The 25,479-nt window shown below is 41.3% G+C and overlaps 1 protein-coding gene across 1 annotated transcript in view; it reads left to right on the top strand.

Annotated features, from left to right (window-relative positions):
* Positions 1–25,479, top strand: part of LOC115475454 (ran-binding protein 9) — a 208,617-nt gene that overhangs the window by 137,119 nt on the left and 46,019 nt on the right. Inside the window, exons 7-10 of the mRNA XM_030211186.1 lie at positions 1,276–1,388; positions 10,205–10,313; positions 14,249–14,439; positions 21,124–21,271. Coding sequence (XP_030067046.1) covers positions 1,276–1,388; positions 10,205–10,313; positions 14,249–14,439; positions 21,124–21,271 — 561 coding nt within the window. The remainder of the gene's footprint in view (positions 1–1,275; positions 1,389–10,204; positions 10,314–14,248; positions 14,440–21,123; positions 21,272–25,479) is intronic.

The following is a 25,479-nucleotide window of genomic DNA, read 5'->3' as shown; positions in this document are numbered from 1 at the left end:
CTATTTCAGATTATTCCCTCAGATCATTCACTGATATTGTCTGCATGCACCAGTTTGTGCTCTGAGTTTGAGATTTAATAATGTAGTTCTACCAAAATGAATTTTTAAAACCATTGAAGGGGAAGCAGATCCGCTTGACTGTGCTGTAGCAGTGTGGAATAGAATACTTGGGGATAAATCTTTCTGCCACAGAACTTGAGTGGTGTAGCCACAGAGTGATGCCCTCAAACCCTGGGGAGACAGGGAGGATGACTCACTGTCATAGCAACACCTTCTGATGGTGAAAAGATTCAGTATTGAAGTTGCTTGGGGTAGGGGGCTATTAAAGAAGAAAAGAAAGGGGGAGAGGACGCTGAAACAACCCACTAATTGTATAAAACTAAGGTACCCCAGTTACAGCCAAAAGGAAAAGCTCATAGGCTCTCCTGCATTGGAAGCAACAGTAATGTGACGTTTTGTGGCCTCTACATGCTAAACCAAACTGTGCAGTCATCTTGTCGCCATGTATCACATCCATAGCAATTAATGTTCTACAATTTGATATTAAAATAGTGATTTTATATGGAACTTAGGGTTTATCAATCTTACCTCAATGCTTATGCAACGTGAGTTGTAACAGTTGATTCATCATTCTTATCCTGTGTTAACATACTTTCCATTAAAACTTATCAAGTTCATTTAATTAAATTTGGTTTGTTAGATGGGGGCTACCATTTCTCTCTCCCCCCCCCCCCCCCCCCGAATTCTAATTTTCTAGATAGTTGAAGTCTTTACAGATCTACAACAAATACAGAATTTATTTTCAATGTTTTATTACAGCAATCCCATGGCCTTTAGATATAATTACTTGTGGTATTTTATATATTGTTGAGGCACCATTGGCCTGTCTTCATTGTTAACCAGGGTTTGTTTGTTTGTTTGTTTGGTTTTTTGTTTTGTTTTTTTGGGGGGGTTCTTTTTTTTTTTCTCTTGATTAGGCCCTCACCCTTCTTTCTTTAAACCAGCCAGCACAGTGACAGCCCTCAAAAGGGAGCCATAGACTGTGACTCTCTTCAACACCTGCTATCTACGTATGAAGTATGAATCCCATTGATAGTGAGACACAATGTATTAGCTCTCCCCGTGGAGAGCTGTGAATCGATCTCATGTGTTTTCAGTGTGAATGTTCTTGCCTATAATATTGTAGTCATAAACTCTTTCAGTGATCGTTTGTTTTTTTTTTGTAGTCTGAAGGTTTTGATGTCTGAGTTTTTTCAGGTGTCTCTTCTTCTTTAGGATGGTATCGTCTTACCTGGTGCATCATGGGTACTGTGCCACAGCAGAGGCCTTTGCTAGATCCACAGACCAGACTGTTCAAGAAGAATTAGCTTCCATTAAAAACAGACAAAGTAAGTGTGGGATAGTACTCTGGATTAGTGTAGATTGAAATGATTTTTTTTTTAATGTGGGGAAGGGTGGTACATAAGTATTGCCACACTGGTACAGACCAAAGGTCCATCAAGCCCAGCATCCTGTTTCCAACAGTGTCCAATCCAGGTCACAAGTACCTGTCAAGATCCCAAAACATTTTATCCTGCTTATTCTAGAAATAAGCAGTGGATTTTCCCCAAGTCCATTTTAATAATGATCTATGGACTTTTCCTTTAGGAAGCCATCCAAACCTTTTTAAAACCCCACTAAGCTAACTGCTTTTACTACCTTATCTGGCAACGAATTCCAGAGTTTAATTACACGTTGAGTGAAGAAATATTTTCTCCGATTCGTTTTAAATTTACTACTTTGTAGCTTTACCTTCTTGCCCCCTAGTCCTAGTATTTTTGGAAAGAGTAAATGAGCGATTCACATCAACCCATTGCACTCCACTCATTATTTTATAGACCTCTATCATGCATTTAAATTGTGTTTTCAAAGCATGTCTGTTTTAAGAATTCAGGTATTATTGAAAAGCTCTCTGGATCTGGTTCTGTTTGTTTAACTTCTTGTAATATGAGTGTGCAGACGCTTGGCTGTCTTGTGGCCTTATCAGGAGGCCATGAGAGGATAGCGTAAGCTGAGAGCATAGGATTAAATCCACCAGATTGCTTAGTTGCCATTCTATCTTGATACATAAATCCAATCTTTGCTGGCTGTTTCCAGGTAGAAATTAGGGTAGAAATTAGAGTAGATGTTCTAAGTGATCACCAGTGTGAAGAGAGCCCAATGAAAAGTATTACAGCATTTTGTCATGTTACTGCTTAACTCAGAATGGATTTGAGATATCTAGGATTTACTATGCTGATCTTTGTATGTTTTTTTTAATTCACTGTTAGTTTTACAAACCACGTAATACACTTTGTTCTCTGTATGTCGAATAACAGCTCTGCAAGGGAGGTGTACTTGGGGGGCATGGATATGTCTCCAACTTATGCATGCTATAAGTTTTGTTAGGTGCACAGTTTACAGCAGTGTTTCACTTGGCTTAAATGGGCATTTCTAAATGTAGGTACGCCAGTTGGGTTTACGCTAATCTATATATATAAATCAGACGCGTGTGTTTGTCAGTGTCCAAATTCCAAGAGCTACAGCCACAAAACCCAACATGCAGACTAGCCACCGTTGCCGAGGTTATTGTAAGTGATCGGTTCACGGGGGCACTTAAGGGAGGGGGAGAAATACCTCCATCCATTAAATGAATAGGCTGCAGGTCAGACAGTTCTTTCTTGCTGTTGGATCAGGATGAGGGCTCAGAGACTGGTGGGGAGAAACATGGATTGCAGCTGTGCAGTTGTTCCGCTCTCATTCTCTAATACCCTCTTCCTAGGGTTACCACATATCTGTTTTTTGAGGACAATGCTGGGAACAGGGTAGAGAGAAAGTATTGGGGTCAGGCTGGGAAGTGTGTGTCTGTGCCTGAATTCATTACCCCACCAGGGGAACGCTCCATGAAAAGGGGAGGAAACTGAATTTCAATAATCCGAAAAGAAAGCTGTGTTTTGACAGGAAAAAGGTGAAAGCCGAATGGCAGGCACTTGCTTGATTGATTAGTTATTTATTTCTATTTTTCTTCCCAATGTGCATTACTTTTTATTTGTCCACATTAATTTTCATCTGCCATTTGGATGCCCTGTCTTCCAATTTCCTAAGGTCTTCCTGCAATTTTTCACCATCTTCATGTGTTTCGACAACTTTGAATAGTTTTCTGTCCTCTGCAAATTTAATCACCTCGCTCATTGTTCTGATTTCCATAACATTTATAAATATGTTAAATAGCACCGGTCCCAGTGCAAATCCCTGCGGCACGCCACTGTTCACCGTCCTCCATTGAGAAAAATGGCCATTTAATTCTGCCCTCTGTTTTCAGTCCAATAACCAATTTCTAATCCACAGGAGGATATTGCCACTTATCCCATGACTTTTTAATTTTCTCAGGAGTCTGTCATGAGGACCTTTGTCAAAAGCTTTCTGAAAATCTATAAATCAGCTCACCGTTATCTACAGTGGGGGAAATAAGTATTTGATCCCTTGCTGATTTTGTAAGTTTGCCCACTGACAAAGACATGAGCAGCCCATAATTGAAGGGTAGGTTATTGGTAACAGTGAGAGATAGCACATCACAAATTAAATCCGGAAAATCACATTGTGGAAAGTATATGAATTTATTTGCATTCTGCAGAGGGAAATAAGTATTTAATCCCTCTGGCAAACAAGACCTAATACTTGGTGGCAAAACCCTTGTTGGCAAGCACAGCGGTCAGACGTCTTCTGTAGTTGATGATGAGGTTTGCACACATGTCAGGAGGAATTTTGGTCCACTCCTCTTTGCAGATCATCTCTAAATCATTAAGAGTTCTGGGCTGTCGCTTGGCAACTCGCAGCTTCAGCTCCCTCCATAAGTTTTCAATGGGATTAAGGTCTGGTGACTGGCTAGGCCACTCCATGACCCTAATGTGCTTCTTCCTGAGCCACTCCTTTGTTGCCTTGGCTGTATGTTTTGGGTCATTGTCGTGCTGGAAGACCCAGCCACGACCCATTTTTAAGGCCCTGGTGGAAGGAAGGAGGTTGTCACTCAGAATTGTACGGTACATGGCCCCATCCATTCTCCCATTGATGCGGTGAAGTAGTCCTGTGCCCTTAGCAGAGAAACACCCCCAAAACATAACATTTCCACCTCCATGCTTGACAGTGGGGACGGTGTTCTTTGGGTCATAGGCAGCATTTCTCTTCCTCCAAACACGGCGAGTTGAGTTCATGCCAAAGAGCTCAATTTTTGTCTCATCTGACCACAGCACCTTCTCCCAATCACTCTCGGCATCATCCAGGTGTTCACTGGCAAACTTCAGACGGGCCGTCACATGTGCCTTCCGGAGCAGGGGGACCTTGCGGGCACTGCAGGATTGCAATCCGTTATGTCGTAATGTGTTACCAATGGTTTTCGTGGTGACAGTGGTCCCAGCTGCCTTGAGATCATTGACAAGTTCCCCCCTTGTAGTTGTAGGCTGATTTCTAACCTTCCTCATGATCAAGGATACCCCACGAGGTGAGATTTTGCGTGGAGCCCCAGATCTTTGTCGATTGACAGTCATTTTGTACTTCTTCCATTTTCTTACTATGGCACCAACAGTTGTCTCCTTCTCGCCCAGCGTCTTACTGATGGTTTTGTAGCCCATTCCAGCCTTGTGCAGGTGTATGATCTTGTCCCTGACATCCTTAGACAGCTCCTTGCTCTTGGCCATTTTGTAGAGGTTAGAGTCTGACTGATTCACTGAGTCTGTGGACAGGTGTCTTTCATACAGGTGACCATTGCCGACAGCTGTCTGTCATGCAGGTAACGAGTTGATTTGGAGCATCTACCTGGTCTGTAGGGGCCAGATCTCTTACTGGTTGGTGGGGGATCAAATACTTATTTCCCTCTGCAGAATGCAAATAAATTCATATACTTTCCACAATGTGATTTTCCGGATTTAATTTGTGATGTGCTATCTCTCACTGTTACCAATAACCTACCCTTCAATTATGGGCTGCTCATGTCTTTCTCAGTGGGCAAACTTACAAAATCAGCAAGGGATCAAATACTTATTTCCCCCACTGTACATGTTTATTCATGCCTTCAAAGAAATGAAGCATATTTGTGAGTCAAGACTTGGCTGAAACCATGCTGACTCTGTCCCATTAAACCATGTTTGTCTTTGTGTTCCATAATTTTATTCTTTATAATTGTTTTGCCTGATACTGAAGTCATGCTTATCGGTCTGTAGTTTCCCGGGTCACCCCTGAAACCTTTTTTAAAACTTGGCGTTACATTAACCATCCTCCAATCTTCAGGTACTGCAGACAATTTTAACGATAGATTACAGATCACCATCAGCAGATCAGCAATTTCATGTTTGAGCTCTTTCAGTACTCTGGGGTGTATACCATTTGGTCCAGGTGATTTATCGTTCTCTAATCTGGCTCACTACGTCTTCCAGGTTCACCAGGATTTCTTTCATTTCCTCCGCATTGTCACCCTTGAAAACCAGAAGGTACAGGTAGATCTCTTATGTCTTCTTTTTTAAAGAACGAAGGAAAGAATTCATTCACTCTCTTCTATGGCCTTGTCCTCACTGAGTGCCCCTTTGCTCCATCATGATTTAATGGTCCCACTGATTCTCTCACAGGCTTTCTACTTTTGATGTACATGAAAAAAGTTACTATGAGTTTTTATCACCGCGGCAGGTTTTTCTTCATATTCTTTTTCAGACTTTATCAATGCTTTGCATCTAGCGTGACAGTGCTTGTTACTTCTTATTTTCTTCATTCGGATCCTTTATCCATTCTTTGAAGGCTGCTCTTTTGCCTCTAATAGCTTCTTTCATTTCACCTTTCAACCCTGCTGGCTGTCATTTTCTCTTCTTTGCAACTTCAATACATGAAATACAACTGGTCTGGGCTTCCATGATAGTATTTTTAATCTACGTCCGTGCCTGATTTAAAGTTCAACTACAACAGCTGTCCTAACCGTTCTCTCCTGGGCAAAAGCTCCTGGTGAGACGTCCTCGGTATGAGAGAATATTGCACCAGGTCCTGGCCACAGGATTACTTCCTACTTCACCAGGGTGATGCTCTCCTTATAGGAGACCTCTCTCTTCCAGACTAGCTAAGCTGCCAGACTGGAGGTGGTACTTCTCTACAAAGTCACCTGTAGTCCTCTTCTATGTACTTCTCCATCTCCCTCAGCTCCTCCAAGTCTACTATTCTAGCCTCAAGACAATGAACTCATTCTCTGAGAGCTAGGAGCTCTTTGCATTGAGTACACACGTGTATCCTTTTCACCAACTGGGAGGTAATCATACATGTGACACTCAATGCAAAAGACTGGATAGCTACTATTACTACTGCTTGTAATTTATATATCACTACTGGATGGACGTAGCGCTGTACACTTGAACATGGAGACAGCCCCTGTTCGACAGAGCTTACAATCTAATCGCACCCCTCTCATTGTTGCTGTTTGTTTCGTGTTTTTTCTGATGGTGGTGTTGCCTTTCTGTGACAATCAAATGGTGATATTGCCCTTATCTAGGAAAGAAAATTGAAATGATTTTCATTCTCTGCCTTTTGGATGTGCATAGAGCACTTTGCACTATCTTGAGGTGACCAGTGATGCTTGTACTCTCCACAGATGTGAAGAAATATGAAGCCACAATGAAGTTGACTATTGTTCATTGGCTTAAGGAACCAATTATGTCAGCTTGTATTCTCCTAATGATCTTCGGCAACATTCATCCGGGGTGGGGGTGCAGTGTCATCTAGGGCAGAATTTCACGCTGTGTCTCCAGTGGAGATTTGTAGCACTGTGGTTTGAGCATTGTTGTGTGCTTTTCCCAATCACTACTGGAGCAGATGTTCATTCCAGAGAAGATGCGGCCTTTGGTGCCAGGGTGCTTAGAGTAGGAGTTTCTTCATGCCACTTGGTTGTAAAGGTGCCTTATTACATCTTGAGCATTTTGGGCTGGTCTAAAGGGAAAATTTAGTCTTAACCTGTTAAGCAAAGAAAATAAAGTCCAACCAAACAAGTACAGAGTCCCATTCTGGAAGATACTTGTTTAGTTTGGTTGCAAGTTTAATTTGCATCTCAAGGCATGGAAGAGCACTGGAGGATGCTCTGGGTTACCTCTGGTATGCATTTCCTTATTGTTTTTAGGAAAGTGACTTTTTACTTTGTTATAGGCATGCTCAAGTGCAAGCGTTTTAAAGAGCAAGGTTCACAGCCCTCAAGTCTATCTCCATCTCTCTGAAGGGCATGGCCCATGTGTTATGAACTGGTGTGGTTGGACTTAAGGAAAAGACAGTTAGCTGGTATGGACTATGTTTTCCTTTTTTACCCAGCTGTTATAGGTTACCAAGTTCACTGTCTTTTAAGCTGCCAGTCTAATCATAAGATTCTAACCACTTACCAAACGGCAAAGCTCTCAGGAAATTTTAACCACTATACTCTGATTCACACCTGAATTCTCTGTGAAAGTTTGGTTTTGTTTGTCCTCTCCTGGTTTAAATATATAAATTCTGCTTTGATTTCCAGTGTTTTAAATTCCCCTACCTTAGCCTAAGTAGTAGTTCAGGATTTGCATACTGTTAATTTCTCTTTTTTTTTTTTTTTTTTTGAGAATTCCCTGCAGTGACAGTGAGCTGAGTACTAGCTGGAAATCTGTTCTGTATGAAAGCACCTCGCCCCAGAGCCTTTTACTTAATGTATATATCATAGATGTTTATACCTACTGTTAGTTAAGATAGGGTATAGGGAGGGTGATGGGTGGAGATGCAGGGGCTCCAGCAGTCTTGGGAAAGATGATTGATTCTGTTGCCACACAATGACGACTTTGCTCACCTGTTAGCCATGCTTGCTCTGTAGGGATCACATGCTTGCCACACACAAGCATAGCAGCAGAACCTGGAGTTACCATTGCATTATGTATGAATGGAGTCTTTAAAACTTAACAAAAATGTATTTTTTTTTTAAATTTTATAATTTATACCCTGCTTAAAATAAAAAGCATTTCCTCCCCCAGATGAAATACCTCTTGACAAATCAGCCAGTTATCATTTGATGTCTGGCTACAGACCAGGAAGAGATGTGAAGGGGAAAAGGGCTGTATATCGATTAAAATTTTCAATCGCACGATTGATCTTATAAAGCGCTCCCTCGCATTTCCTCCCATACAGTGTGATATATAGATAGCAGATATAAATTCTCAAACTGATGTATTTCAATTACTAAACTAAAAATAAAATAATTTATCTTACCTTTGTTGTCTAGAGATTTTATCTTTCTAATCATCTTGTTCCCTGTCTCTGGTGCTGTTGGCCTGTGCTACCAGCACAGTTCTGTTCTCCAAACTCTGTTTCTAGGGCCTCCTGTCTATTCACTATTTCTTTTTTTCTTCTCCTTCACTTCCTGACCTATATCTTTATTTTATTTATTTGTTACATTTGTATCCCACATTTTCCCACCTATTTGCAGGCTCAATGTGGCTTACATAGTACCGGAAAGGCGTTTGCCGTTTCTGGTGTGAACAAATAACAATGTGATGTTGTGAAAGATGTAATTTAAATGGTAAAGTCACAGTAATAGTCATAAGGTGGGAGAGTAGCATTGTGTTCATACATGCTTCAGTTTTCTTATGTATCCATGGTCAGTCCTTTAGGTTGAATCGGGAGCATAGGAGCCGACTCTGTGGGTGCTTGAGCACCCCTAATATTGAGAAAATTCCTTGTATGTGTCCAGGAAGGGGTTATTTCCACTGGGCTTAGCACACCCAATAATTTTGAAAAGTTGGCTCCTAAGATCGGGAGGGTATGCTTTTTTGAACAGGGTGGTTTTTAGTATTTTCCAGAAGTTTTTGCAACTTGGGTAATGTAGGTTTAGATGTGATCGAGTTGAATCGGAGGCGTTTCTGATTGGTAGGTCAATTTAAGTCTGTCATGTACCCGGGCGCTTTGCCATGGAGAATTTTGTGGACCATGGTGCAGATTTTAAAGGTAATGCATTCTTTGATTGGGAGCCAGTGTAGTTTTTCGCGGAGGGGTTTTGTGCTTTCGAATCGCGTTTTTCCAAATATGAGTCTGAATGCCGTGGTTTGAGCAGTCTGCAGTTTCTTTAAGGTTTGTTCTTTGCATTCTGCATAGATTCCATTGCAGTAGTCTAGGTGGCTTATTACCATTGATTGTATCAAGTTGTGAAAGGTATCCCTCGGGAAATATTGTTTCATGCGTTTGAGCTTCCATATTGAGTGGAACATTTTCTTTGTGGTGGATTTTACTTGGCTCTCCAGTGTAAGGTTGCAGTCTATTATGACGCCGAGGATTTTCAGGCTGTCTGAAATAGGGAGGGTGTGACCTGGGGTGTCTATGCTTGTGGGGTTGTCCGTGTTGTGTTGGAATGAGAGGACAAGACAATGTGGTTTTTCTTTATTGAGTTTTAGTTGAAATACATTGGCCCATGAGTCCACGGTGTTCAAACTTAGCTCGATTTTGTTTGGCAATTTCTGTCTGTTTGGTTTTGTAAGGAATGTAAATTATGACATCATCTGCATAGATGAAAGGGTTGAGGCCAAGGTTGGATAGGGACTTGGCTAGTGGGATCATCATTAAGTTGATCCATCTATCACATCCAGCTTTCTTCAGTTTTTCTTCTTCCTTCTCAAGTCTTACCTAGTTTCCATCTCTTCCCTTCCTCTCCATTCATGGGCACGATCTCCTCCGTTCTCTCATCTCTCCCCTTGCCCTCCTCCATGGGCACCATCTCCCTTTGTTTTATCCATCCCCTATTTCCAGCATCTGTCTCTCCCTCTTTCTCCTGGCACCTCCTTCTACACTCCTGAACCCTCCTTCCTCCCCACCCCTGCTGAGGTCTGCATCTCTCTCTCTCTCTCCTCCCCCCCCCCCCCCCCCCCACCAAAAAAATCTCTCTCTGTAGTGCCCTGCCCAGAAACAGGAAGTTCTGTCAGAGGAGGTGGGACTCTACAGAGAGAGGCTTGGTGTGAGTGAGAGAAGCAGCAGATGATGATTTAGTTCACTGCGGATGAAAGTGGAGCAATGCTGGATGAGGCCGAGAGACCTGCCATTAACGTGCAATAAATTTTTTAACACGCGTTAAATGTTCAACCCTAATATAGATGGAATGAAATAAATGTTTTTGTACCTGAAAGTTTTCACACTAAGTTTCCTTTTATGTTCTTGTTTGCAGGAATTCAGAAATTGGTGTTAGCAGGACGCATGGGAGAAGCCATTGAAACCACTCAAAACCTGTATCCAAGTTTACTAGACAGAAATCCTAATCTTTTCTTTACATTAAAGTGAGTTTTTCTCCTTCCTTCAGAGCTGCAGCTTAACTTTAAAAAAAATTTGCTGTGACTTAGGTGTTTGTTTCCCAATCCGATTATGAGTTTTAGCCAAGAGGTCTGGTTATTACTGAATGTGAAGCCTAGTGCATGCAATATGTCATCCTCATAACCAGGCCTGTTGGGGGAGGCTCAAGGACCTGATCAAGACCAGGGGGGAGGGCAAGGAGAAAGGCTTCTAGTTCTTTCTTCAGGATTTCATTGAAGGGTACTCTTGCTGACAGCTGTGCTATACACTGAAAAATGGTGGCAGGGAAGAGCTTTTCTGTGTGTGGAACTGCCTTGCATTGTGCCTTCTAATTTGTTGGCGCTTGGTTTTCATCTCTGCTTTCAGTGACACTGCAGCCCAATGAGCTTGATGCACATAAAAGGAGCAAACAGCATCATGCTTACTCTGTGCTGCAGGTGTCGAGGGGTTAACTCTCGGAAACCATTACACTTGATGATAAATGTGCCAACTAGATATTTAAATTCCTCCCGAGGGAATCTCTTAGAGATTCCTACTATAAATAGGATTCAAAAGACAACTTGAACAAGGAAGTCTTTCAGTGTGGTTGACCCAAAATATTGGAATAAATTACTTAAGGAACTACGAGGGTCTCTTAATTTGTTGTTATTTGAAAAGGAATTAGACATATTTAGTGCCCATGACCTAAATAGAATTTGTTTGGAGAAATGGGTTAGGAATACTTGTATCCTCTTGGTGGTCTGATCCTGTAAACCTATTGGTTTCGATGATGGTCTGGTACTTTGGCTAGATCTGTTGGTATGTACTGAAAGATCTATGATTATGTTTGAGAATTCCATCTATAGTCTTTATTTTGTCTGTTTATATTATACTTTTATTAACTGTAAACCATTCTGAATGAACATGAAGATGGCATAGGAATGTTTATAAATAGTGCATTTGTATGAGCTTGTTTTTTATGCCTGAGAAATGACTAATAATTCCATTCATTTCCTGTCTTTACTCTTGCTCCTCTGTCCCAACACCACTTTCCCGTGGAGAGGTTGATGGGATGCTGAAAGGCGTAACATAAGAATTTTAAAAATCTCTAGCAAACAAAATAGTTCTTCTCTTACATATTGCTTCCCAATTCATTTATTACTTAAAAGGAAGGGGAGAAATTATCTGATGCCGAGTTATTGGGTCAGGCAGCACTTCAGTGGAGGACTATTTAATTATGCAGACTAAAAACAGCTGCACACATTAAATAAGTCTTTGTGCAGAAGGCTGCCTGACATTAAAGTGCTAATTTTCAAATTATATAGACTTACAAAGTTCTATAGTAATGTATGTAACTTTGTAAGTCTGTATTCTTTGAAAATGAGCCTCAAAATGTCAAGGTAATGTAGGAGAGTGTTCATCTCTTCTTCCTGGTCCTTACAGCCATCCTCTGGGGTTCACTGCTTCAAAACAGCAATGCTAGCAAAAAGGGTCCTAAACTCCATCCTTAGCCAGATCTAGAATTTCTAGTTTTCAGGAGGACTTCAAAGTGCAAATGATTTTAGACCAAGTGGCTAACATAATTCATGAAATCTTAACATAGATTCCTGAAAACCTGAGCTCTAAGTTTTACTTCATTTTAGGTAACTTAACTATTGGTGAAAACAAAGAGGATAATTTTATAACATATAGAGCAGACCAGTGTAGAAAATTTATATGTAAATTTTACCATATGCAGATTTAGAAAAAAGCCCCACATGGCCATGTTTCGTCCTCATAAGGTTTGTATCAAGGGCCGAAGAAGAACCAGCAGGTGTAATTCTAAACTTTGACCTAGGGCTTGACATCCTGGCACCAGGTCACCATGGCGCCTAGAAGTTTCATACCTTCAATATATATATTTAATGCTTCTCTCCACCCCGCACATCGATCAGGCTCTGCAGATATATGAGCCACACACAGTGCAGGGGGTTCTGGAAGTCTCACAGGACTTGAAACCATAAGACTTCCCCAACTTTCTGCATTGCACAGCTCAAGTATATGCAGAGCCTGATTGCCGTACAGGGCAGAGAGAAGCAGTTTCAGGCAGTGCTGTGAGTAACGAGGCTGGAGAAGGGGGGACATGAGAGACTGGGGGAAGGCTAGAGAGAGGCATGAGAGAAAATGATGGGCACTCAGGCTATGATGATAGGTGAAACAACAAGGCAACTGTCTCTTTTCTTCACCTGTCTAGATGGTGCTGTCACACAGCTGAGCTGACATGCTTTGGAAAAGGAGACTATTGACTTTTGCAACTGATAGCAGAGTCACCTTAAAGAACTGATTTATTAAAGTTTCTGTGCCCAAAGGCACAAAATATATATAAAAAAAAAAAAAAAGAATCTTATTCAATTTGTAAAACAACTACTGCTAATCTGGGAGGAGATTCCCCCCCCCCCCCCCCCCCCCCCCCCCCCCCCCCCACACACACACTTCACTAAGGACAATGTTGGAAGGGTGGGAAAGGAGAAGCAAGAAAGGTCTTAAATGCTGGCTCCTAGATTTAATGAAAATTTGTTGAGGCCTGCTTTAACCTGTTTGGTAGAAGCAATACTGTGAAGAGTCACAGCTATAGCTCATATGGCTGAGTCGGGCTTTTAGAGAGTGGTTTTTATCTTTTTAAATCTGCTTGTGGTAAGTACATTTTCTATGCTGGTCTGCTGTATTCTTGCTGGATTTTGTGGATTGCCTGCCTACTTGTTTTCTGGGACCTTAATTTTATAACATGCCATTTGACTTGTGTGGTAGATATGCACAGAAGTTAAACTAATTTTCTAAGGGAACTTTTGTGCATATTTTTCCTTGGAAAATTACCCATTAGAAAATAAGCGCACATTTTACACCTGCTCTTGGCGCATTTTGTGTATATATGTATTTTATAGACTCTGCGCATAAATCCAGACCCCAGCCATGGCCCAGAAGTCTATCTGTTCAGGTTCTGACAATTTTAGCACGTAAAAAGGGTAATTTTATAAGATGGTGCCTACATAGGCACTATATATTAAAAACACACAGGTACCTGTATGTCTTTAGAAAATACTAATGTAAACAGCAGAAATGGTGCCTGCATTGCAGGCATGGACGTTTACACCTGCCTTCAAAAAGTTTAAATATCTGTGCTTAGATTATCTAAGTACATGCATAAATGAGTTTATTTCGGTAATAATCTACATGCGTACATGTGAACTTCATCCAGGCTTTGCCCAAACTTCACCCCTGAATACGCCTACCAGCAAAGTTATGTGCCATCATGTCAATCCACATATTTTTACAATGGTTGGAATTTTATAACAAGCCATTTATGTTACTTTATGAAATCAATCCAAAATGTTTTACCTAGATAAAAATTACATCCAAAATCTTTTGTTTCTTTTTTTTTTTGTCTTTCATTCTTAAGATTTTAATAGTTTTAATTTTTTGAAAGTTCATGCAGTAGGTGTGGAAGGATATCAATCTAAAAGGAACGCACCTTTTTGCTCTAAAATTATATTTATTCAAAATACATTAGGAGGATAACGTGGTTCTAGGCTTGTGATCAAAAAGAGAAGGCTTTGAGCACTGTGAAACAACTGTGTTCGAGATATATTTCACTGGTGGCAGCAAAAATATTTCAGATTTGTGACTTGTAGATTGCAGTTTATTATTTGGGTACGGTAGGTATCCATTTGTGTTATAAACACCTTTTGAAAATTATTATAGTGAAGGACCAGCAGAGCGTGTTGCCCTTTCTGTTCCCTTGTGTTGCCAAAGTAAATTTTCTGCGGTCTGTTTTTAAAAATATTTTTCAGAAGCATTTTTACAGATACATGCATAAATATTTCAGGCAGCCGAGTCTCCCAAGTAAAGGCAGGATATGTGTGGTGGTGTACTGCTATCCAACCTGATATGTTTTTAATTCCCACAGAGTGCGCCAGTTTATCGAGATGGTGAACGGCACAGACAGTGAAGTGCGCTGCCTGGGAGGCCGAAGCCCAAAGTCTCAGGACAGTTACCCTGGCAGCCCTCGACCCTTTGCTGGTGCTAGTATGAGTCCCAGCCATGGAATAAATATCCACAGTCTAGCAGCCATTAAAGGGAGCACTGCACATGGCCCTGGTAAGAGTGTACTTTAATCACACCTGATGGCCTTCAAGCTGAGAAATAAAACTTGAAAGGTTGTTTCTCTTCTAGGTTAGTATAATGAACACCAGGAATATAATTTTAGTAACCTCCAGCTTTTTCCATCATTCTTCATATTGGGATTTTGGTTTGCTTGCACTTTTCTGGGTTAGTAGGTTAGTGTGCCTTGGAAAAGAGTAAAAGCAGTAGTGCAATAGACTACTTTCCCTACCTAACTTACCACTAAAGGGGGTTCCAGTTAATCCCACAAAGGAAAAGGTTATATTTATTTCTGCAGAAACACACAAAAAACAAGTTTAAACTGGTTTTTTTTTTTTTGGTGGGGGGGGGGGGGGGGGCGGTATTTTTTGTACTGGTTGCTGACTTCTGTCCGTTTCAGGAGCTTGGAAAACTTCTCATACCTCTTTTTTTGTGATTGTTTGATCACTTTTTTCCTTTTTCTTCTATTAGCACAGTAAAGTTTTCTATTCCAGTCAGGGTGTATTGGTTATGTCAGTAGCCCTGTGTGGTGGGTGGATAACGCTTTCCCTCCCCTAAGAGAACTTGCTGCTATCATCTATTGACCCCTTCTATGAAATTTATTCTAGCAAATTGTTCGTTTTGTGAGATCTTCATTCTTTGGTTGTTTAGCATTGAACACAGTTGCCTCCTTTACTGAACAAACAGTTCTTAGTGAGGTAGTCAATAGTGATTTTGGATTTTCAGAAACTGTTTGACAGAATTCCTTTTGAGATACTCTTGAGGAAACTAAAGTGTCTTGGGATAGGAGGCAACATTCTGGATTAGGAACTGGTTTAAAAAAAGAGTATAGGTTTAAATGGTCAAGTCACTAAATGGAGAAAGGTAAGGAGCGGAGTGCCACAGGGATCTGTACTGAGGCTGGTGCTTTAACTTTAAATGATCTAGGAATGGGAACATAGGTGATCTAATTTGCAGATGACATATCTGTGCAAGTTGTTAAATCACATGTGGATTATGAGAAGTTGCAGGAGGATCTTGCCATACTGTGAGAGGCTAAGCATCCAAATGGTTGAAGTTCAGTGTGGACAAGCACATAGTGGTGTACGTAAGGAGAAATAACTCAAATTATAGCTACATGATGCTAGTTTCCATATTAGGAGTCACCATCAAGGAAATGGATCTAGATGGCATTATAGACAATAGGTTAAAATTAATCTGTTCAGTATGGTACCAGCCAAAAAAATAAACAGAATAATTTGTGTATTTATATCCCACTTAGAAGCCGACCAAATTTTGGTTTCAGTTTTGGCTTAATTGCTGACAGTGCTGAAACTGACCCGAAACTTGGCTTCAGAGGCTAGTTGGGGCAGAAGTGATCCCTAGTTACTCTTACCCATGTTGGCTCCACTGACAAAATGACTGGCAGGACCTCCTGCGGCAGTCTTGCAAGGCTACTGCTGGGGTTCCTAACAGCCATGTTGTGAACAATGCTGACATGGACTGGAGGAATCCACAGCTTCTCCTACCCATGTCGGCTCCAATCTCAAAATGGCTGCCAAGACCCTCCAGCAGTAGTCTTGGGATGGAGGGATGTGGGAGTTGTTCCCATTTGGGGGCCGAGGCAATTTCAGTTTTGTCTGAAACCTAGTGGCAAATTTCAGCTGCAGATTGTTTCAGCCAAAACTGGAGAAAAAAAAAAAAAGAAAGTTTTGGTCATCCTCTAATCCTACTCATGAGCCATGTTCCTGTGATGCAATAATATATAAATCTGCTTCTCCTCTTAGGGCTTGCATGCCTGGGATTTCATTACCTAAATGATCAGCATTTATATTCTTAGCCTTCACTTGTCTTTCCTCCTGTATGACTTCAGCCCTGCCCTCCCTCCCCATACCCTCAGTTGCCCTTTATCTTCCCTGTTTATTGTTAGCTTTGTGTAATTCACATGTTTGTGTTTCTCCACTTAAGCCGGCATGATTCAGCTAGGTTCCATGTGCCTTCCTCCTGACCTAGTTTACTCTTTTAAATGAATGCAACCACAGGTTCAGATCAGCTTTTATATCTTTGTGACACACCTGTGGATCATGTTCATGTGCATGACACTACAGTCTGTGACTGAGCAAAGAAAGAATCCAGATATTTTATTGTAGTAAGGGTAAATGATGCAGGGGAAATACAAACTGTTCTTAACAGCATCTTTTTTTTTTTTTTAATTGGTATTGAAATCAAAGGGATAGATATTCAAAGGGATTTAAGCAGGCAGGATAGGCCAGGAGGGGATTTTCAGCAGTACTTTGAACGGATATCTCCTCTGTCCACCGCAGCACTATCTGATTAGTGCCAAGGTGATCCGGGTATGAAGTCTAGGTAGAGCCAGCAGATAATGCAGCACCAGCTGTATTCAGTGCCAGTGCTCATATACCTAACCAGGCATTTTGTCACTGGTTATCACTCATTTAGATTTTTGTAATTCTTTGTTTTCAAGGCTCTCTCTCTAATGTCTCTTAAGTGACTGCAACTGGTGCAGTCCACCACAGTTAAACTTCTACATAATTCACACAAATTTGACCATGCAACTTCTTTTTTGAGGACTGAACATTTTGTTCTCCGAGGACAAGCAGGCCATATTTTCATTATAGGTAACGTCATCCATGTCACCCTGTGCGAAGCATATAAAAGCTAATATCGTTGTAAGAGCATGCGCAGCATCCACACCGTGCATGCGAGAGTGCCTTCCTGCCTGCCGCAACAGCGCGGGACCATCAGTCTCTTCTCATCCATTGTATGGAGAGGATGTACTTTCCACGGCTCCTCACACTGTCTAGTGTGCAAATACTTTTCAGAGCAAGTAGTGCCTTCCTAATGAGATATTTTTTTTCTCCTGTTTTTTTTTTTAAGCTCCTTTTTCTTATTCTTTTTCTTTTTTTTGTTGCCCTCTTAGACCTGAGCTCTGGTCAGAACTCATTCCTTTAATTTTTTATTTTCGGGTGCTTTGCCCCTTTTTTTTTTTTTTTTTCTGGCACCATCAAGCTGTTTGATTTGGCCATGGCTGTTTGCCCTTCCATGTCATCAAAGCACCAGTGGCTTTTAAGTGCTGTACCCAGTGCAATAGGACCATCTCTGGCAAAGACACTCATTCCTGGTGTCTTCAGTTTTTGGAGCCTGAACATACCTCTGCATCCCAACCTCTAGTCTCACTCTCACAGCCTGGATGTTGAGAGTTTAGAACTTGTTGGCTTCCAGGAAAGATTTCACTAAGAGGTGTTCTCTTTCAAATGGAAGAGGTTTGCCATCTGGTGTGAGGGCAAGGCCCTAGATTCCCTTTCTTGCCCTACACAGACTCTTCTTGAATACCTTCTACATGTCTCTGAGTCTGTTCTCAAGACCAACTCTGTAAGGGTTCACCTTAGCACATTACCTAAATCAAATCAAACAGAAAATGAACAGACCCTCAGCATATGCAGAATAAGGAACCATAAATTTAAAAATATATATATAAAGAAATATGTATATAAAAACCAAACCACAAACTCCAAAGAACCATTTCCCCCAGACTCTGCATGCAGTACAGCACTAGAGCAGAAATGTATTTCTTTCTGTGCAGTGCAAATGAAAAACATATCAAACGCTATTCATTCACATTCTGAAAGTAAAATGCAATATAAAGGTTTCATTGAAAAATAGTTTCTTGCCCTTTTTTTTTCTTTTGTTGCTTTCTTCTTCAATTTCAATTTTTCATGTCTCTTTTTTTTATTCTTATTTGTTGTTTTTATTTATTCTTTATTCATTGTTCATTTTGCTACATTTCATCTCTCTGATTTCTGTATTTTCTCCTACCCTCTCAGATTTTTTTTACATGCTCCATTCTGCTGTTCCTTTCTTCTTTTGCTGATCTCACTTCCACACACACACTGTGCTCACTTCTATCCATCTCACATACATCCCTTTTCCTTCTTTCACCATTTCCTCTTCATCCCTCTTCACCTGCCTTAATTCTGCCTCTCCTCTCTCCCTTATTTTTCAGCACTCCATCACATCTCCTCCAATTATTCCCTTCATCTTTTTCCTCAATATCCTTAGCTCATTCCTTTCTCTATCTTCCTTCTTGTTCTCCTTTATCTTCCATCCCTCCCCCTCCATTGTTCCATTGTCTTTCTGTCGTCTCCCTTCTCCATATATTTGAGTGTCAGTAGCAGTGCAGCTAAGAGAAAATGCAATACTGCAAATATTGAACACCAGTACACCTTCTGTTGGCAAAACAAGTCAGATTTCTGTAGATTCCTAGAGAAACTACATGCCAACAGAATCCCTCACATGCAGACACAGGCACATGTAAGCCTGACCGCCCACCCACACATGTACATACTGACAGCTGCCTGCCTCCCCCCCCCCCCCCCCCCCCCGCACGCACACATGCAAGCATGCCTTCCTGTCTTCCCCCCCCCCCCCCCCCCCCCCCCAGACATGCAAGTAGGCATGCCTACCTGGTGCCTCCATACATGTGCAAATGCAAGTGTGCTTGCCTTCCCTTGCCCCCTCTCCCCCCCCCCCCCCCCCCACATGCATACACACACACATATGCCTGAAAGACCAAACTTTAGGAATGGAAATGTCCAGGACTTGGTTTGCCTGCCTCCTCCTCCTCCCCCCCCCTCCACACACACACACAAACCAAACGCCTACCTGAAAGACCAAACATTAGAAATGGAAATGCCCTGGACGCTTCCATGAGCAGTACAGATTTAAGAAATACAGACATAAGAAATGCCTGTTCCCAAAACAAATGTGTTTTCCAGTCACTAAAAGTTGGAAATAAAATCTTTGTTTTTTTTTTTTTTTTTTTACCACTGTTATATGGGTAGTTTGTTTTTCTTATTGGGATGGTCCTAATCTCTTCACTCTCCTTTTGTTGGTCTTCTCTTAAATTAATTTCCAGTGTATTCTTTATTTTTTTTCTTCTCTTTTCCCTTCCTTCCCTACCATCTGCCTCTGACATTTGATTTTTCCATTTGTTTTTTTTTTTCAGTTTCTTTCTCCTGCGCCTCTTTATTCACTTCACTTCCTCTCACCACCCTCCAGTCCTCAGTCTCCCTTTTTTTTTTCATTTCTTTTATCTTTTTTTTTTTTTTTTGTTTGGTTGTTTGTTTATTCCTCCCCACTCCTACTTAGCTTCCCATACCTACTTTCACATCCTCTCCAGCCCCTCTGTTTCCATGTTCTACCATTTCTTTTCTTACCTCACGAAATGAAAATTGCCGTGCGTCCATTTTGGGTCTGAGACCTTACCACCAGCCATTGACCTAGCGGTAAAGACTCACGCGGTAACGGGCGGTAATGACCTGCACACGCCAAATGCCACTTGGCGCGCGTCCGTTACGCAGGCCAGAAAATAAATATTTTTCAGACACGTGCCATAAATGAAATTACTGCAAGAGCCATGCGGAATTCGGGTGGTAACTCCATTTTGGCGCGCCTTGGGCACACGTGTAGATGCTTACACGGCTTAGTAAAAGGACCCCAAACTGTTTGATCTAAGTGGTTCACATAAAATCACTTTCATAAAAACAAAACATAATACTAAATTATATACATATAAAATATATCAAACCCACTTAAGAGAACATGACCACCAATACTACCAAAACTCTTAGGTTGTAAAAAAAATAAAACATCCTGTGTTAAACAATTTTACTAAAAACATCTTACATTTTTATCCAGCCGTATTTCCTTTGTTGATTTATGCCACCATAAAGGCACTATCACTGAAAACATCCTCAATTTGAATTTTTCCCCTTAAACTTCTTTAAAGTAGGGACATGCAACAGAGAATCTTGACGTGATCGTAACATCCACTGCAGAGTATATTGTCTTAAACTAGCCTTTAAGAGTCGGTGGTGGGAGGCAGGGATAGTGCTGGGCAGACTTATACGGTCTGTGCCAGAGCCGGTGGTTGGGAGGCGGGGATAGTGCTGGGCAGACTTATACAGTCTGTGCCCTGAAGAGCACAGGTACAAATCAAAGTAGGGTATACACAAAAAGTAGAACATATGAGTTGTCTTGTTGGACATCTACTATGTTACTATGTAATTAATGATTAAATAGTGAAATCATTGAAAATGTTTCAACACTGTTGCAAGGGGTCAGGTACAGGTCAGTCCCCAGCTACGTAGTGGGTTTTACTTTACCAACAGGTTGGGTCTTTTTAGCCAGTCTGGGGGAGTGTGTGGGCAAGTTGGTTTGGGTGGATCCACTTTGCAGCTGCAGACAGCTCTTCTTGTATCTACTGTGTAAATTTCATAGTTTAGTTAACTTTTGAAACAGTGTTTTCATCCTTTCTGTTTAGGAATATAATCCTTTTTAACTGATATTTCATAAATACATTAGAAATGAGCCTGCTTTAGGGGGAGGTTGGGGAGGGGGTAATTTTATTTTTTTTCAGGTCTCCTTCAGGCTTGGTTGTGGGGCTCTGTACTGCCACAAAATGCAAGTTTCCTTCTGTTGCTTTTATCTGTGCAAACACAGTAGTTTTAACTGCTGTAACCTCTGTGTGCTATGGCTAGCAGCAGAAGAAGGAAGTTAGGGCTGCCAGCAGCTCAGGGCCCTGTTGTCAAGCTTTGAGCACTAGAAGTAAAAACAGAACAAAAAAAAATACCAAAATTGTAAGCCTTACTTGTAACTGAGATTTTGTTTTTCTGATTTTAGGTTTTGAAGTTAGTTGCAGTAATGGAGTAATATCAAACAAAGCACATCAGTCTTACTGTCATAGTAAACATCAGTCCACTAACTTAAATGTACCAGAACTCAACAGTATAAATATGACCCGGTCACAGCAAGTTAACAGCTACACCAGGTGAGCGATTCTCAGCAGCTGTGTATCAAGCCTTTTCATTGTTGCGTCATGGAATCCATCCTGAATGATATTTCTCAAGTCATAATAGAAAAGCTGGTGACAGGGCTACACTTTCCATGCAGTATCTGTGTATACAGCATCCTTGACTCTTGCAAACGTCTCAGTGGTCCATATTCTCTGGGGAACATATTCCTGTCTCTGGATAGTTGGAGATTTGTGCGGTCTGTTATCTATAGAGATTTTTTTTTTTTAAACTGAGAATGTCATCAGTCATGCCAACATATTACTGATATCTAGTAATATAACTACATTTCTGTCTTATAAGCATGAAAAATAATGTTCTAGAGAGTTAGTGGTTATCATATCTGGTACATCAACCAGGCCTGGTGTTTGGTATGCGTACAGTTGAACATTCCTCAGATAACTAAAGTATGTAACTAAATGTGGTTATTCTGAAAACTAAAGCTGTTTGCAGGCCTGGGGGACTGGAGCAAGAACCCCTGCTTTAAGAGATGTATAAATCATTGCTGTCTGTTTGGGACCCAAGCTGCCTTTTCCCTGTAGATTCACGTCAAAACCATAAGACACCTTCCTGGCATGAAGTTATGTTTTCTGAAACCGTATAAAAAAAGGATCGTGGGACTTGATAAAAAGGCTTTAATGTCCAAAGTTCTCTTGTCCATAGGCCCTGTACGCACTGGAATAAGTATGTGGCACTATAACATATTTTAGTCATGATGCTGCAGTTAATTTAGGGTAACAGGTACACCCCAGAAAGTTATACAGTAAAAGTTTCAAAATTGTGCTGAAATTCTCAATTATGAGAAATCATGCAAAGGTAAAAAATGTTTTATTTTTTTTATTTTTCTACAAAATAGATTTTAAAATGGTATAGAACCTGCATAAGAAGAGGAAGTGACATCACTGGAATAGATGGCAGCATAGGAGCAGAGCTCCAGAGCCACCAAGCTTTTATGTAGCTTTAATCTTGCTGGTTTGCTGCTTAGGCTGAAATTTTGGGGCCATCTGTTTGAGTATACAGCCTGCGCAGTAATGACTAAAAAAAAGACAGACTGACACTAACACCTACTCCAGCATTGGTGTTACCCCAGTGTCCCAGCAGGAAGCCAAGGTGGCAGTATGAGTCAGAGTGCGCACCGCAAAATGAGGTATGAGGTGCAGAACCTGCTTAGCTAAGGGAGGAGATGCAATCTTGGTTTACAGAGATAAAGTCAGATATTGCAGCTGTGCACAGTGAGATAAAAGCTGCTATGGACAAATGAGACCTAACTGAAATTGGGTGTCAAGTGGCAGAAATGGAGTCTTGATGAACAAGGTGAAGAACTGATTGCCATTCGGGGTGGCCTTGGTCAAATGCAAAGTCAATATGTCAAGCTGCTGTTTAAGGTAGAAGATCTTGAAAATAGATCTCCACGAAGAAATCTTTGATTCTGTGGTGTTCCTGAGAAGTGGTAGATGCATGATGCTCTGAGACACTGCAACAGATATAGGGGGCAGTGCTGCAGTAAATGGTATGCAGGCCCAACCTTTGGATACTTTAGTGGAGTGCATATTGGGTTGTGGCACCCAGGGATAGAGATTACCCTTGTAATCTAATCGCTTGCTTTCATAGATATGTGGATAAAGAATGCATTCTGTGCATTGCGTACAAAAAGGTGGACTTGCCAAGTGGGAAGAGGCTGAAGTTGAAATATATGCTAATGTGGTGCTCTCTACCTTGCAGTGGAGGTGCGAGTATAGAACCCTGGCTGAGACTGAGGAAGGAAAAAATTGCATTATTGCTGGCTCTGTCCCATAGGACTGACTTTTACTGTGGAAGGCAAAAGTTACAGTGGACAGACTGTGGCGGAAGTTCAAAAACACCTAAGCAATGACGGGCGAGCTCAGAAGCGTTGGGAGCAATCAATCTCGAACTGGCTGCCCTTGAGAATCCCGGTGGGCCAAGAAGGGAATGCCTGGTGACGGTCAGCAGAAATAGCAACCTTGTCAGGGCAGCAGTGTAATATTACTTATTTCAGGCTTTGACAAATTTTTATTGACAGTCCCAAAACTTGGGAACCAACAACAGAAACCTTTATTTCCCCTCCATCCCACACCTAACCGTGTGTTGTCCAGTGACGTTCCAGTTGGCAGGGGTGTGAATCTCCTCCAAGATTAACTGTAGCTCCTTTAGAAACTGATTTACTAAGGCTCTTGCTTCCCATTCTGTGTCTGAAAGTTTAGTAAATCAGTCTCAATGTAGTACTGCACATCCCTGCCAAAAACCATCAATCTCTCTTCCAGAAGCATGGTGTTGGCTGTGTGACATTATCCACTTTATAGGTGAAGCAAAGAGAGAATTGTCTGTTTCACATTTCACCATGTCATGGATCCCCTTTTCTCTCTCTCTGTCTCACATACTCCTCCCCTCCCCCCCCCCCCCCCAAGCCTTCACCCTGCCTTTCGTACTCCTCTCCCCCCTTCACCCAGTCTCTCTCAAGCCTGCTGTTTAATTCCCTTCACCTTACTACCTGCAAAGAAACAGCATGTTTCTGACAGCTGCTGTAGTTCAGCTCACTAAAGGCTTGAGCCGCACAATGCAGGAAGTTTGAACCAGTCTCACGGTTTCAGTCCCGCAAGACTTGAAACCGTGAGACTGGGCAAACTTCCTGCACTTTCCTGCTCATGCTTTTAGTGAGCTGAATTGCAGTGGCAAAGGAGTGCGTTTTATACAGCGGCACAAAAAAAAATGTAAAATTTGTTAAATAAAATAAATCACTTAATTCAGGGGCATGAAATCCCAGGTACCAGGGTGGAATTTCTAGGTGCCATGGTGACCTGGGATTTGTTAAGCCTTGACTTATGACTCTGTTTCTGTCTGTGTGAAAGTGTAGAAGAGAGTTTGAGTTGCAGAGATGTCTGGAGAGGACCAGGAATAAGTTTGTGACACAGCATGCAGCCAGCCGCAATTTAAGACTTTGAGAGCTTGTTGGCTCTGGAAGAGACTGTGTGACTGTTACTTCCTCCTTTAGTGCATGGAGAGTGGTTGTGATAGTGTGGGGTGGGAGGGGGAGGGGAGTTAGGGAAGTCCATGACAGTGTATATGGCAGAGAGGATGTGTATAGATAGACAGTGAAAAAAGGGGGTGTGTGTGGATTGAATGGATACTAGCTGGGAAACATAGATGTCAAATTTTTATTATTCAGAAACATAGATGTCAAATTTTTATTATTCAACGTACAAGGATTAAACTCTCCTTGGAAACTGCAACTTATGTTTAAGGAGCTTAGAAGTCTACATATGACTGTCAGTTTCTACAAGAGACCCACTTGCTAGTAGCTTATGAAAGGCTCCTGAGACATAAGAATAAGCTGGATATTTTATCTCCAATAGAGCGGACAAGAAAACAAATGGTGGGGGGGGGGGGGGGGGGGGGGAGATATTTGTATTGAGGGACTTTTGAAATATGAAGGTATTGCTACAGGGCATCAGTACATGTTGGGGACTATTTATGCACCAAATATCTAGCAGGCAAGCTTTTTTTTTTTCTTTTTTAACACCAGCAAGATGTTCTTCTCAATATTGTGGGAGGGGGTTTTGATATGTTTCTTGATCCCTAAATGATAGCATGGGAGGTAAGAGGAAGTGGGACCAGAAAATTACAACAATTTTATGGAGTGCTATCAATTGAAAGGTGTGTGGAGATGGCGTCACCCTTGTGTCAGGGACTATACTTCTTAATTCCCCTGTTCATAAAACACATTCAGGACCTGGTTGGTGGATGTACAAGCTTTGGAGAGGGTAAGGGATATAGGGGTTGTGACAGTTACCTGGTCTGACAATATATCAATCTGGATGGATTGGGGAAAAGAAGTATGGAGTGGGGATTAAGATATTGGATCCTTAGTAAAAGCCTTTTGACTGATTGGGTAGTGCTGGAGCGAATAAAGGAACAAATAGAGCTTTGATTGACGGGGCTATTAGGGACCAGTCTCCTATGTAATCTGGGACTATTTAAAGGCAGTCTTGCAGGGCCAATTGATAATGGTGAAGGTTCAGAAAAAAAAAAGGACAGACAAATTATAAACTCAGTTTAGAACCCAAATAAAGCAGTTGGAATCGCAGCATAAAAGTAGGAGCAGTCCTAAGGGTGTGTTGCACAGGTTAGAAAAGCTACAGAAAAAAAACAAGTTTTAGAATCAACATGA

This window comes from Microcaecilia unicolor, chromosome 1, assembly GCF_901765095.1.
Source record: "Microcaecilia unicolor chromosome 1, aMicUni1.1, whole genome shotgun sequence".
In the NCBI taxonomy this organism is placed as follows: Eukaryota; Metazoa; Chordata; class Amphibia; order Gymnophiona; family Siphonopidae; genus Microcaecilia; species Microcaecilia unicolor.
Note: the sequence above shows the minus strand (reverse complement) of the source record. Positions and strands in the feature narration are given on the sequence as shown.